The sequence below is a fragment of the Plecotus auritus genome, assembly GCF_963455305.1.
Source record: "Plecotus auritus genome assembly, chromosome: 12".
Taxonomy (NCBI): Eukaryota; Metazoa; Chordata; class Mammalia; order Chiroptera; family Vespertilionidae; genus Plecotus; species Plecotus auritus.
The window spans coordinates 28922197-28937483 of NC_137778.1; the positions used below are offsets into that span (position 1 = coordinate 28922197).

At 50.9% G+C, this 15287-nt stretch overlaps 1 protein-coding gene across 1 annotated transcript; it reads right to left on the reverse strand.

Annotated features, from left to right (window-relative positions):
* Positions 1 to 4157: 4157 nt before the first annotated feature.
* Positions 4158 to 14542, reverse strand: RAB25 (RAB25, member RAS oncogene family). The gene is made up of 5 exons (XM_080648068.1): positions 14268 to 14542; positions 10666 to 10861; positions 9277 to 9470; positions 4897 to 4977; positions 4158 to 4498 (listed from the first exon to the last, which is right to left on the reverse strand). The coding sequence occupies exons 1-5, from the start codon at positions 14308 to 14310 to the stop codon at positions 4371 to 4373; spliced, it is 642 nt and encodes a 213-aa protein (XP_080504194.1). The 5' UTR covers positions 14311 to 14542; the 3' UTR covers positions 4158 to 4370.
* Positions 14543 to 15287: the final 745 nt, after the last annotated feature.

Genomic DNA, 15287 nt, shown 5'->3' on the forward strand with positions numbered 1-15287 from the left:
ATCTAGAGGCCCTCTTTCCCCACTCCTCCAAAGACGCACCTCAAATTCGTGATGGAATGTATCCCCATTCTCAGTGAAAATTTGAGGAGGGGACTAATACTGGGGTACATAAAGGGCCAACCCTCCACCTTTACCCTCTTTGGGCATTACATTTAGGGGGCAGTTCTTGGACTGGATTTCATGGCAGTGGTAGGAGGAGAGCCAGGGAGTGGGTCTGTTGTTTCAAGGAGCAATACCCCACTCCCTGCGCCCCTCTCGACCTCACACCAACCCTTGTTAGTGAGCAAATCATGAAGTGTGTGTCCTACCCACTGTGGTTGAGAAGAGAGGTCAGGTCTTCAGAGAGGGGTCAGTTCCAGGGCTAAGCAGGATTGGGGTGCGGCTGTTCTGAATCATGTTACAGGCCTTACACCCCCTTCGCTGCTTCCCTACTGCTCACTTGGGGCTGCCACCAGCCTCCCACCCTCCTAGTTCCGCTGGCGGGCCAGGAGAGGATGGGGGGTTGGAATCCCTGGGGGTCCCAGGAAATTCTTGTATATAGTGAGGTGGGACTATTGTAAGTGATCTCTGAGCACGTATGCTCTGGAGTCCCATTCCTGGACGGAGAGAGGGTGCAGGAATGGGGGTACAGAGGGGATTTCCCCCCCCCTCCTTCCTCCTGTTGTGAATTAACTCTCCACAGCCTTCCCCTCCACCACCAGCCAGGGAGGGGAGAGGAAGGAGGTCACAGCCAGGAACACTGGCCTGTGACAACTTCCCTCCTTCCAGCCAATGTGAGCCATCCTGAGATGTCTGTACAATAGAAACCAAACCAAATGGGTTGCCCAGGGGAGGTGGGGGGCTGGGGCAGAGAAGGGATGTCTGTCTGTGGATTCCCCTCCCCCTCTCCACTCCTTACCCACAAAGGCAGAAGACTGTTACATTAGGGGGCTCGGAAAATTCCATCCCACCCTTACTAATTGAGCCAAACCTAGAAACAAACGCAGAACACACATAGTGAGAGACAAAATAGAGGTGAGAAAGAGAGCGTGAGAGGGAGCGAGATAGGCGACCAACAGAGAAAACAAAAATAGCAAAAAAAAAAAAGCAGTTCTTTATAATTTAATATTCTATTTTAATAAAGGCGTTTATTACCATATAAATGTAGCAAAGAACCTGGGCTAATATGAAAAAAAAAAGACTTTTTATTAGGTAATTTATTATATGAAAAGGATATTTTATTTTATGATAAAGTGATCCTTAAAAAATAAAAAAAACTTTAGAAGGTTTAGAATATATGTAGGGAGAGAAGAAAAAATACATTTGTATTCAGAGTTAAATCTTAAAAAAGTGTTTTTAATATATGTTCAGGTTTACGTTCCTTTTTCCCCCACTTTTCTTTTGGGGAGGAATGTCACTTGCTTTGGGGGAGGAGGAGCATCCTGGGATGGATGGTGGCTAAGGGAACCTGGTCCCTCTGGGGCCCTGCAAGTGGATTGGATTTCATTCCATGGGCTCCCTTCTCCTCTCCCCCTCCCCCTCGGGGGAGCTGGCAGAGCCAAACAAAGAAAGGAATTAACAAGAAAGGAAGAAGCTGGAGGATTGAGGATCCTGGGTGCTCCCCTGCCCCTGCCCCTGTCTCAGGGGCAAGTGAGGAGGGGAAGTCCAGAACAGAGGCCTAGCAGGCCCACGGGACCCTCAGAGAGGTGTGAGATTTAAGAGAAATAGTTTTTGTTTTTAACCAAAAATGAGAGAGAAGAAACTGAGGGGTTTAAAAGAAAATACTACAAAATAATAATTATTAATAATAATTCAAATTTATTTCATATAATCCTAGAGAAAAAGAGAATTACTAGTTACTTAGTAGACTATTCAGATAGCTTAAAAGTTTAGTAGCATTGCGGGCCCCTGGGTCCAGTAGAATGTATAAAAGTCGTTAACAAAAGGAAAATAGAGGAGGGAAGTGGCTGAGTCCCCCATCTTCAGTTATCAGGGTGGAAGCAAATTGCTAGTTAAGGTTGGGAGCTTCTAGTCGGCTGGGGTTGATTCTGAGAATCCTTGGGTTTTTAACTTGTAGGACAAATTGATGAGGGGCTCCGTTCCCAGGGTCTTTAAAAGGATGGACATGGATCATTTCAACCAGGTGGGGGCAGCAGAGGCGGGTGAGCCTGCACCCTTGCTCTGCATCCTACCCTCAGGGTCCTTGCTCTGTCTCTGTTGGGTAGCCCTGACTCCAAAGTGATGATGTCCATTCTTGGGGCTCTCGGTTAGGTCCCTAGGCCTAACTGAGCAAGTCCTTGGAGTGTAACCTCCAGTGGTACAGATTGAGTCAAGAGCCTGGTAGGTCATTCCACACACATGCAAATGCACACTTCCCACCTCAGCTTCAGGAGACGGGGTCCCTGCCCCATCCCTGCTCCTACCCAATCTTCCCCTTGGCTTTGGCAGCGGGGGAGTAAGTCTCACCCGTTCTCCTTTAAAGCTGCACCGTGCTTTACAGGTTTGCAACATGCTTTATTGTCTCATCGACGTTCCATTCCAAGGACTTTCCACCCACTGGGAAAAGCGCACAGAGGCAGGGGGTGGGAAGCAGAGACATTGGGTGATCCTGACCCTAACCCTCTGCTCCATCCACTTCCGTCTGTAGGAATTCAGGTAGGGATCATCCATTGTGCTCTGGCCATTGTGAGGGCACATTGCCCTCCCCGCTGAAAATTGGGGAGCTTGGCTGTTGCATGTGAGAAATCAATTTTTTAAGCACTTGCCTTCTACCAACCGCTGCTTGCAGTCAGGTCAGGCCCCTTCCTCCGGGCTGTCCAGGGGGTGTGGAGGTCCCTGGCTCTTGGCGAGAAGAGCCTGCTCCATTACACCAATGACTCTGTCATGCCCCCCCCACACCCCGGCCCTAGACCCCAAACACATCTCCCTCTCCCCAATTTATTCTTCGCGCCCCCACCTAGGGACAGATTACCCCCTGCTCTTTTTGTCCTAGAAACCCCCATAGTTTGGGAAGGTAGTGTCTGGGGTGGGGAAGGCTTCCCCTTCTCCACTCAAGGGTGCGGGTAGGGTAGGGTGGGTAGGTGGAGACAGCCCTGGGGCAGGGGGGATGGTCTCTCCACTGTAGAAAGTAGAGTAGGATTGTGGTCAGACTTAATTTGAGGCATCTAGTGAGGACGCATACAAATCCACCAAGGAAAAATAGTTCAAAAGCAAAATAAAAGGCGGGAAACGAAACGGACCCATGAATAATTGAGTCAAAGTGATGTTGCACAAAATGCAGAGAAACCAAGAAGGGGGAGGGTTAATGTATTAAATGTGCTATTAAGAAGTTAATTTTATTAAAAGTATTATTACTTAAGGCTCTGGCTTCTTTCTCTGGGTGTGGATCTGAACCACCTGGGGGCGGGAGTGTGCGAGGGGCCACTGTGAGGATTGTAGCTGGGAGTTCTCTCTAGTGTAATTCTGGGAGCCCCTCCCTGCTCACCTTTGGGAGGTGGGTGGCTCCTGTCTGCTCTCCACAGCTCCCAACTCCAGTCTCCAAATGCTCAATCCCCTTTTCCACCCATTTTACCCCTTCTTTTCCCTGGAGGTGCTGTCAGACCTCCTTCCACTCTGCCCTGCAGAACGGGAAGACTAGAGACCGCCTTCCTGGGCTGATGGAGAAAGGGCGGAGGGCTGAGACAGACCCCACCGGATGCAATCTGTCCCTACACCCCAACCCTTCTGCTTTGGGGTCAGGTAGAAAACCGGATGGAGATGGACCTTCCACCTCCCAGGCTTAAAGCCCTTCCCCAGCACACAGGAACAGGCGGCCCCGACTCCCCCTCCTCTCGAACATCTCCCCTGCCTCCTCCGTTCACCCCTGGCATTGGAGTGACCTCAGTTCTTGGCACCAGGGCCCTGGGCAGCAGATGGTACCCGCTGATGGTCTCCTTTGTCTTGCCTTCCAGATACCCCCTCTCCACCATACTGTCCTCCCTCCCCCTCCTACTCTGGGGGTTAGCAGAGGGAAAGGCGGGCACCTCTCACCCCCTTGGCACTGTCCCCAGACCACAGGACTTCAGAGGCAGCTGGCCCTGGGGGGCAGCGGGGAGGATGGAGTGAGGGGAAGGGAAGGGGAACAGGGACTCATAGAAGGAGCGAGTTGCAGGGGAGGCAGCAGGATGGCCAGGCATGGATATAATAAAACAGCTTTATTGGAGAGCTCTAGTCTGTGAGGTTAGCAGATAATACGGGGGTGGGGAGCATGAAGACCTTAGAGCTCGGCGGGGCTGTGAACAGGGAACAGGCCACTGACATCTGGAGCCACAGGGCAGGGGAAATCCTGGAGCGTGGGTTTGGGGAGCACCTCACGAGGAACCCAGTGAGGGCAGGGTTGGTGCTAGCCAAGGTCAGAGGCTGATGCAACAGGCCCTCTTCTCAGCAGGGCCAGGCTCCCGCCCAGCCTGGGCACTGCCCAGGGTGATGGCATTGGTCCGGGTGCTGTTCTGCCTCTGCTTGGACACTTTTGCGAAAATCTCTGAGGGTGGAGAGGGGAGTGGTCAGTTCAGAAGCCCACACTCGCTGTGCTCGCACCACATGCTCCTTTCTGAGGGGTGGTCGCACTTAAAGGAGGTTTTGCTGAAAGGAAGTGGAGTTCCTGTCCCTTCTACTTACCTGCGTGGGGAAGGACCAAGACTCTGCTCCCTGAGAAGTGTGGCCTTCTGGTTCCTTCCCTAAGCTCCAGGCTCACTTGGGGGTGGGGCAGCACTAGGGAATGTCTGAGGGGGGTGGTGGGAGGCTCTGAGGAGGCTGGGGACCCACAGAGGTGCTAAGGAACCCGCTGGGGTGGAGAGGGCTGGGTGTCTGCATTCCTACCACTGCCCATGGAAGCCTCGGGGTTGGAATGGGGTGCCAAATAGAGGCAGGGGCTCTGACCTTTAAGGACAGTTTCAAAGGCCAGCTCCACATTGGTGGAATCCAGGGCTGAGGTCTCCAGGAATAGCAGCCCATTGTTTTCTGACAGGAAAGGAAACACACCATTAATTGTGGGGTCAAAGGCAATAGTAACAATATTTATTTAATGCTTACTATGTGCTAAACCCTTGGCATGTGTAGCCCATTTAATTCTTTTTTAAAAAAAAATACGTTTTTATTGATTTCAGAGAGGAAGGGAGAGGGAGAGTGGGGCAGAAACATCAATGATGAGAGAGAATCATTGATTGGCTGCCTCCTGCATACCCCCTACTGGGGATCGAGTCTGCAACCTGGGCACGTGCCTGACCTGGAATCTAACCATAACCTCCTGGTTCATAGATTGACACTCAACCACTGAGCCACACCAACTGGGCAACTCATTTAATTCTTAAAACAACCTGTGAAGTAGGTTTGAATACCATCCCCCCTCCTTTTTTTTTTTTTTTTTGGCAAATAAGTAGTCATTCACAATTTTTATAAGAAACATTTTAGTAGTGTGGTACAAAAAAATTTTTAAAGGCCAAACAGTAATTCTTTTATTTATTTACTAGAGGCCTGGTGCACAAAATTGTGCACAGTCGGGCTGGGCCAGCAGGGGGAGGGGCCAAGGGCAGTTGGCTGGCTGGCCCCGCCCCCTGGCCGAACTCCCAGTTGAGGGGACAATTTGTATATTAGCCTTTTATTATATACTAGAGGCCCGTTGCAGGAAGATTCCTGCAAGAATAGGGCTTCCTGCAGCCAGAGCAAAGCAGAGAAGGGAGCGAAGCCACGGGCTTCGCTCCCATCTCTGTTGCCCTGCTTCCCTCCCGTCTCCGCCTCCCTGCTTCCCGCCACCCTGCTTGCTTCTCTGCAGCTTCGCTCCCTTCTGCAGCGCTTGGCTTCCTTCTATGCTGTCTTCAGTCTTCGCTCCACGCCTGCATATGCAAATTAACTTCCATCTTTGTTGGGTTAATTTGCGTGCTCTTTCTGATTGGCTGGTGGGCATAGTGGAGGGATGGTCAATTTGCATGTTTCTCTTTTATTAGTATAGAGGATTTTAAAAAATATATTTTTATTTATTTCAGAGAGGAAAGGAGAGGGAGAGAGAGATAGAAACATCAATGATGAGCCCTGGTTGGTTTGGCTCAGTGGATAGAGCATCGGCCTTGGACTGAGGGGGCCCAGGTTCAATTCTGGCCAAGGGCGCATGCCGGGGTTGAAGGCTTGGTCCCCAGTGGGGGGTGTGCAGGAGGCAGCCAATCAATGATTCTCTCTTATCATTGATGTTTTGATCTCTCCCTCTCCCTTCCGCTCTGAAACCAATAAAAATATATTACAAAAAAATAAATAAATCAAAAGAAACATCAATGATGAGAGAGAATCACTGATCGGCTGCCTCCTGCATGCCCCCTACTGGGGATTTCATCCGCAACCTGGGCATGTGCCCTTGACTGGAATTGAAGCCGAGACCCTTCAGTCTGCAGGCCGACACTCTTTCCACTGAGCAAAACCAGCGAGGGCTGAGTGGTACAAATTAAAGTTGCATTGGACTGAGGAGTGAAAGCAGTAGGTTCAGACTTCTATTCCAAGATGACAGGAGAAAATATTACAAGAATACAAAATGCTCACATTTGTGGGTTAGGACACAATCCTATCTGAGGGAGAATTTGAAGACTCTAGCAGAGGAAGTAAGTGATGAAATAAGGTCATGGAGCAAGAGGAGAAGATGGGGAGATTAATAGAAACAAACATGTGTTTCCTTTGCAGGAATTTTTTGTTTACCAATCTCAGTCATGTAATTTCTGTGTCTGTGCTTAGATTGGGCCTAACATTCTGGCTAACTTTAATAACCCCACCCTTAAAGAACATACAGTAGAACCTCATTTCTCGGACTTAATTCATTCTGGAAGGCTGTTTGAAAACCGAACCATTCGTTCCCATTAGAAATAATGTAAATTGAATTAATCCGTTCCAAACTCCCAAATGATTCCCTGATTTAACCTTTTTTATATACAGGACATGTCTATTGTCCTGTTTAATCTATAAATAAACACTTTAAAAACAAAAAGGACATGAAATGTAAGTGAACATTTAGCAAAAAGGAAAGGAAATGTACAGTAAAAAATGAAAATTTGCCGAAACCGGTTTGGCTCAGTGGATAGAGCGTCGGCCTGCGGACTGAAGGGTCCCGGGTTCGATTCTGGTCAAGGGCATGTACCTTGGTTGCGGGCACATCCCCAGTAGGGGGTGTGCAGGAGGCAGCTGATTGATGTTTCTCTCTCATCGATGTTTCTAGCTCTCTATCCCTCTCTCTTCCTCTCTGTAAAATATCAATAAAATATTAAAATTAAAAAAATTATTTAAAAAAATGAAAATTTAACAATAATTATAAGCAGCAAAAAAAAAAACCCAAAAAACACAAAAATACTCACAGCACAACATCCTGAGATTTTAACCATGGTAAACGGACTCGTATTCATGCATTCTCTCTGTTTGTCACCTGAGAAATGTGTGGCTGATCATACAGGTATCAGCATGAAAGGGTTGTCAGGTTGAGAAGCAAATTGTTCAAGATGGAAGACGTTCAAGAAACGAGGTTCCACTGAAATAGCAGTGTGATGCATTCCGTTTCCAGTATGGGATTAACATGTCACCCATGAATGACAGCTCAAGGACACATTTCAAGAAAATAAACCATCTCAGTATTCCAAGAGAAATCATAGATCCTAAGGTAAGTTCCTTAAAGGTCATCTGGTTTTAGCCTTTGGATTATAAAAGAAACAACTAAAACCAGAGAGGCAATGTTCAAATTGACACGGCTCTGTGGTGGCAGAGTATCCATCTCAATGACCATAATCTAGGTTTCATGATCTTGTGGGGATTCAGAACGAGTCACCCCAAGACATGCCTCTGTGGTACTTGAATTAGGGGCCTTGCCCATAATAAAAGATTATCAAAGATAACCTTTTGCCCTAACAGGTTTGGTTCAGTGGATAGAGTGTCGGCCTGCAGTCTGAATGATCCTGGGTTCGATTCTGGTCAAGGACATGTACCTTGGTTGCGGGCACATCCCAGTGGGGTGTGTGCAGGAGGCAGCTGATGGATATTTCTCTCTCACTGATGTTTCTAACTCTCTATCCCTCTCCCTTCCTCTCTACAAAAAAATCAATAAAATATATATTTTTAGAAAATAAAAAATAAAAAAGATAACCTCTTTTGACCTATCTCTAGGGCAGAACAAACTACTATTTACTAGGCTTCTGCTCTTCTTATCCTGCAATGACCCTTTGAAGCCCTCAACGTGCATTCCCTCATCCCTAGCTCAGAATGTCTTACATACCTCAGTCCCCCTTTCTAGCTATGAACTGCCTGGGTCTCCGGCTGCCTCCCTATCCCTCAGCCACAATCCCCGCTGGTTTTTACAGCCCCAAGTTGCGGGGACTTCTCTTCCCGACAATGGAATCCTGGGCTGTCGGACAAGCCCTTTTAGCACCTCCACCCCTCCTGCCAATCTCAATGTGATTTCTTCTTTAATTCTCTAGCTGTAGAGCTTTCATCCAGCCAGCTTTCAGGCAGTTCCGAATGATGGCTGTCCTGTGTTTTAGCTGTAATTTTGATGTGGTTGTGGAAGGATGCCAGTACTGTTTCCACCTGCACAGCTATCTTGGTTCCTCCTGGAATACCATCCCATTTTACAGAAGAGGAAGCTGAAGCCCAGGAGCACAGAGGGAGTGTGAAAGAGCTTGCTCAGTGTGCCACGCGTCGTAACTGGCCAAGAGATGTCAGGCTGGGCTGTTGGGAGTCCTGAGCCTGCACACATAACCACTGTGTCTTATTGCCTCGGAACCCCAGAGAACACCTGGGGAAAGTGCGACGGAGATAGTCCAGGGGAGCCCACCTGCCACACGTAGGACCTTTGAGCACTGCAAGGTGGGGCTGTCTTAAAATCAACCAGAGCCCGGCCAGCGGCTCAGTGGTTGAGCGTCAACCTATGAACCAGGAGGTCACGGTTTCATTACCGGTCAGGGCACACGCCCCGGTTGCAGGCTCGATCCCCAGTGTGGGGCGTGCAGGAGGCAGCTGGTCAATGAGTCTCTCTCATCATTGATGTTTCTATCTCTCTCTTTCTCTCCCTTCCTCTCTGAAATCAATAAAAATATATTTAATAAATAAATAAATAAAATCAACTATAAATAACTACCCTTAAAGACAATCTCAGGGCAGGTGGTGGGACATCAAGAGAAACAGGGTCACAGAGGGGAAAGACTGATCCTGAAGAAGAGGGGATGAAGGTAGGAGGCCCTGGGGTGGGACCCGTGTGGGTGGGTGGAGAGGTTAGCCCAGGTCTTGGCAGGCTCTTACCAGCGAACATGCGGGCCTCGTCACTTGGCACCTCCCGGGCCTGGGTGAGGTCACTCTTGTTGCCCACAAGCATGACGACGATAGTGGCCTCGGCATGGTCGTAGAGCTCCTTCAGCCAGCGTTCCACCACGGCGTAGGTGTGGTGCTTGGTTAGGTCAAACACCAGCAGAGCCCCCACCGCACCACGGTAGTACCTGGGTGGGGTAGAAGCGGTGGACAGAGAGGCAAGGTCAAGGTGGTTGGGCCCAGCCTCAAGCCAAAAACCTAGAGTTGAGTCCTGGAGATGGGAAAATATGAAAACTGGAGTCTAGGGATGCAAACCCAACAGGGCAGCCCCAGGCCCTGCTGCCTGACATTGAGAGCCTCAGGAATACTGGTTGTGGAGGCTCTGAAGACTCCCTCCCTGCTCTACAACCACTGGCTCCCTCCTTCCCTCATGGTCCCTCTGCTTCCTCAGGTCCTTGGTTCTGATTTTAGCCCCTCCTATCCACCAGTGCATACTCGGGCCCTGTTCAAGTGTGTCTCCTGGATGCCTCACCTCCAAGATCTTCCTCACATGGCTCCTTGACCCTCAGCACCCTCTTCTCTCTCACAGCCATCTTTCTAGGACCAGCTAAATGCCCACCCCATGCAGCAGTCCCTGAGTTGAGCATCGGATGCATCCTTGCAGGCACCGAAATTCTCTCCTGGAGCTTCTGCAGCCTGGTGATGTGTAACTGAGGCTTACAAGAGGTCAGGTGACCAGTCCAAGAGTGATGTGTGTAACAGAAGCCCCTGACTCCAGCCTCCTGCCCCTGGCAGGTACTGCCCCCACCACACCTCCATAGATCACCTTTCTCATATCCGGCCGACACTGACTGGGAATACTCTGTGTGTGGCATCCTGAGTCTGTAAAACGCAGTTGAGGGGTCCAGCCCTTCACCTTGGTGGTTGGATGTTAAAGGCTGCCAAGTGCAGAGCACTGTGCAGAAGTGAGGGAGCCCTCACTCCCTGGAGCCTGCCCCCTTCTCAGCTTGGCCTTGATTTCACTTCCTTGAGCCTCAAGCTTGTATTTGAACAGCGGCTAAGGAGAGAACCTTACTCCTATGGTACCTGTGGGATTGAATAAAATGCCCAAGTAAAGTGCCTGTGCCTTTCCGGGCACACAGCAAAGGCTTGCTTAGAAAGTGGGGGCGAGGACTCCTGTTTTTAGTCCTAGTAGCCAGTATCACTATCTTCTGTCTCCGACTGTGTACGGCTCATAGCATTTATGTCTCCACGCGTCCTGTGAACCCACTGGGAAGTGCACTGCTGAGTGTCCTTGCCTCCTCCCCACCCATCTCTCCTCCAGAGGTGTTCCCCCACTTCCCCGCACCCTCACATCCCGGCAACCCCCCAGCCCGGGCTCACGCTGAGGTGATGGCTCTGTACCGCTCCAGGCCAGCCGTGTCCCAAATCTGAGCCTTGACAGCAGCAGTGCCCAGCATGACAGTGCGGGTGGAGAACTCAACCCCGATGGTGGTGCGGCTATCGTGGCTGAATTCATTGCGAGTGAATCGGGACAGCAGGTTGGTCTTCCCCACTCCTGACTCACCGATCAGCACCACTGAAGGAGTGGAGAGATAAGGGGTGAGCTGGGCAGAGCACCCAAGCCTACTCAGCCTGGAGGGTCTGCTCATCAGCACAGGGGAGCTGATCTCAGAAAACTAGGAGGGAGCAGGGGCTCCTGGCAGAGACTGGGGCCTACAGCTTCCCATGCTGTGTATCGGGGCAGAAGGGCCAAAAACTGGACTCGGCTAAGGGGCTCTAATGGTTCCAGGCCTGGTCTGATGAGACAAGTCTGCAGAGCCAGCCTGCGGTTCTGGTGATGGGTGACGTCTGCGGGTGGAGAACTCAACCCCGATGGTGGTGCGGCTGCGGGTGTTGGTGTTCAGGGCTGGGGGGAGAGGGTAGCAGGGGTGTGAATGTGGACAGGGATGGTAGAGGGTCTGGGGGAGGGTGCACATCCCTGGGTAGGAGTGTGAGCACTGAGCTGGGAGGACAAGTGGGAGGGGTGGGGTGTGTGTTTGTGCGAGAAGCATAGGTGGGACTAGAAGTGTGGGTGAGGAGAACGTTCGGCAGACGGCACATCTGGGCCAGGGGGAGGTCTGGAGGGGTGTGTGTGTGTGTGTGTGTGTGTGTGTGAAAAGTAAGGACCCACTTGTCCCCAAGGAGGGTCAGTCTTGCATGGGGCTAGGTGTTAGAGCCCCTGTGTGTGTCCTTCAGCAAGTTATTAACTTCTCTGACCTTCTTTTTCACACTAAAAACAGGAATAACAGCCCTAACCGGTTTGGCTCAGTGGATAGAGCATTGGGCTGCAAACTCAAGGGTCCCAGGTTCGATTCCAGTCAAGGGCATGTACCTTGGTTGTGGGCACATCCGCAGTGGGAGGTGTGCAGGAGGCAGGTGATTGATGTTTCTCTCTCATCGATGTTTCTAACTCTCTATCCCTCTCCCTTCCTCTCTGTAAAAAATCAATAAAATATATTTAAAAAAATAGGAATAACAATAGTACCTATCTTATGGGTTACTGTAAGAAATAAATGAGATATTACCCAAGATATAGTGAGTATGCAAAGCTGTTACTCTCATGACTGTCATTGTGGGCCAGCATTTTTACTTTCAGACTTTTAGGGACAAGGAGCCACCAGAAGGGTCCTGAAGAGCCTTTGAGCCGGAGGGCAGGGTCCAGGGCCCCGCCTCACCCAGCAGGGCTGAGGCGAGTAAGGCTCACAAATTGCACAGGCACTGCGTTAAGCATACAGGATTAGAGGAAGCCCCCGGATAGATTTAGAAAGGCATGGTAAGAGGATGTGTGTGTGTGTCTGTGTGTGTTCCTGCCTCTCCCCTGTTGGGGACCCAGTCTACACTCATCCCTCCCAGTGAGTGGGTGCCTAGCCCTATCCTTAGGCTCCAAAGGTGCTTAGGGCAAGGGCTTTGGAGTCAGACAGATTGGGGTTTGTGCTGACTTTGTGACCTTTTGTTTGTTTGTTAATCCTCACCCAAGGATACTTTTCCATTGATTCTTAGTGGAAGGGAGGGGGAGAGACAGAGAGAGAAACATCATTGTGAGAGAGACATATTAATTGGTTGCCTCCTGCGCGTGCCCCGACCAGGACTGGGGATCGAGCTTACAATCGAGGCACATGCCCTTGACAGGAATGGAACCCAAGACCCTTCAGTCCACAGGCCGACACTCTATCCACTGAGCCAAACCAGCTAGGGCACTTTGTGACTTTTTGTAAGCTACTTTGGTTCTCATCCATTAAAGGTTATGGAGTGCCTACTAAGTGCCAGGCACTGTCCTAGAGCTTTTACGTATATTAACTCACCTAACCCTCACAACTGTGCCATGAAGCAAGTACCATTATTACGATCGTCACATTTTTACAGATAAGGGAGGCACTTGGGGGTTAAACAACTTGAACAAGACAACAGAGCTGGCCTGGTAAACACAGGTGTGCTGCCCAGATGTGCCTTCCAGAAAGGGAGTGCCCCCAGCGGACAGCCTCCAGCTGTCTGCTCCTTCAGCATCTGCCTCTGTGCAGAGAGCAGCCTCGCCTGATCTGCCTCTCCTGGGCAGTCTGCACCCAGTGCCCAAACAAGGCGAGGCCAACACAGCCCTCCCCGCCTTAAGCCAGGGCTTGGTGACCCTGCCTTGCAGTTTAACTTCTCTCTCTGCCCAACCCTCTTTTCTCCCCCTTCCTTTCAATGGTGTTGATCCATAATGAACATCTTTCAAGGCAAACTTCTTAGTGGCTGCTTCTGGAGACCCAACCTGCAGTAAGTAGTGAGTGGCAGGGCTGAGATTTGAACTCTGTCTGGCGTCTGGCCATTATGTTTTCAAAATCAAAGAACTTTGGGGGGTTGTTATGGTGATTAATAAGCTAGTGGCTGGCACATAGTAAGGGCTAAATAAATGGTAGGTAGTTACCAGTAGTATTCGTGCCCCAAACTCCTGCTAGCTCTGACCCGGTCTCCTCTTCCTGGGAAAGATGCTGAGAGAGTACAGGTTCCCCAACTCCTGGGAAAAAGGAAGCCTGGGAGACCCAGAAAGAGACCAACAGAGGCAGCCCTTCCTGTTGTTTTTAAATCTCTTACCAAGACCCCCTAGCTCTTACTCAGTCTCCCCTTCCTGGGAAAGAAGTTGGAAGGACGGGTTCACCTGTGTCCCAAGTGAGGGTGGGGCTGGGCTGGGAGAGGCAGTGGGGTGGGGTGGCTGGACAGGGAATCATAGCTCTGCCAGTCCACCCTGCTCTGACGGTGTGGAGGTGAAGGGGATGTGGGGGCTGGGGAACAGTAAGGGGGCCAAACACAGGAGTTTAGAATAAAGGACAGGAAAGACACGTGCACACTTCCAGGCACAGCCAAGCTGAATCCAGTGCCTGGTATTTGGGCCCAGGGGGTCTGCCTGTCGGGTGACAGACAGAAGGTTCCGGCCCTAGGAGTCCTCTGAGTCCTATTGGATCCTGCTCCCAGCTCCCTACATCTCCCTATACCTCACCCAGCCCTAAGACAGGAGAAACCTGTCCTCTCTCCTTTTCTGTGTATCGGCCCAGAACGATGACTTTTCCCTCTTCAGTCTGCCTGTCTCTCCCTCCCTCCAGGAGGGAAGCCCTCTCAGAAGTCTGACCTCTACCTCTCATGCTGCAGCAGATGTCTATTCCTAGGGACTTGGCCTTCCATGAGGAATGGGGCAGAGGAGCCTAACCAGGCACTATGAGAGAGAGAGCAACACCATTCATTATTTACAACCCTAGAGCGTTCTGGCAGCTTTAAGACTTTTGCTACAGGAACCAGACCCTCCCCCATCCTTGCAGCTTTCTTTCTTATACAGAGGAACCATGAGCCCTAGGGGGTCCTGGTCAGAGATTAAAAAAACAACAGCAACAAACCAACAGGAGGGACTGCCTCTGTTGGTCTCTTTCTGGGTCTCTCCCAGGCTCCCTCTGTCTTTATGAACCCCAACTTACCCTTAAAGACAAAGTTATAATCTTCCTCGGTTCCGTTCCCCATCTTTGCTCCGCATGGAGGGTGCAGGTGTCTTCAGGGGCAGAGGTGACGACGGGTCTATGCGTTGCCTCAATGCCCTCAACCCTCAGCTCTTAAGAGACCTGGATCTACCCCTTCTCTCATTGGAGGTAAAGAACCTTCTGCAACCAGAGGGATTGGGGGCCGACTTATGCTTAGGCAAGGCCCGGGCAGGCTCACCTCTGGCAGGTGGAGGTGCTGTAAGGAAGCTGAGGACGGAACAGGAAGAGCAGGCCGGCTGGAGACCTGGGGCCCAGGTGGGTGGAGACGATGACGTCAGACAGGTTAGACAGGTTGGGTGTCTGCTCTCAGCCCGGGCTCCCGCAATTAGGTGAGCAGGCTCCAGAGGGTGACAGTAGGGGAAGTTGGGACAGGGCCTTCAGAGAGCCAGCTGAGGACTGAGTGCATGTTGTTCGGCTCCTGGGAACCTGTGGCCAAGGTAGGTCCAGCTGCCAGTGAGAACCAGTCCCTCAGGGAGCAGAAACCTACTTGGCCTCCCTTCTTTTCCTTTAGAGCCTCTGGTGGGGGGGCCACTGGGGGTACCAGAGGAAAGGTTGACAGGATGGCAACGACCCTGCAGAGCTCTGGGAGTTGCCTCTTGGGTGCAGCAAATTCTGCCCCTCCTGAGAGCCCAGGGCCTGGGAGGGGCAGCAGTTCTTACTCTGGGTGGAGCTGGAATTTGCTACCTACTTTCTTAGGATGGGTCCCTTCCTAGAGCACTGGGAGACGGGCTGGTCGCTCCCTGCCCAGACCTGCTCTAAGAACACTGGGTAGGGGGAGACCTGGGGCAGAAACAGCCAGACAGGGTGAGGGGTCTGAGTATAGGGACAGGATCTGGAGATGAGTTTCTTCAGATCACTGTCCAGGACCTTTGGCCTCAAAATAAAGCCACCCTGTCTGCAAAGGGCTTCAGGATCTGGAGGTCTGGGCAAGCATGTGAATGTCTGAGAGAAGAAAAACAA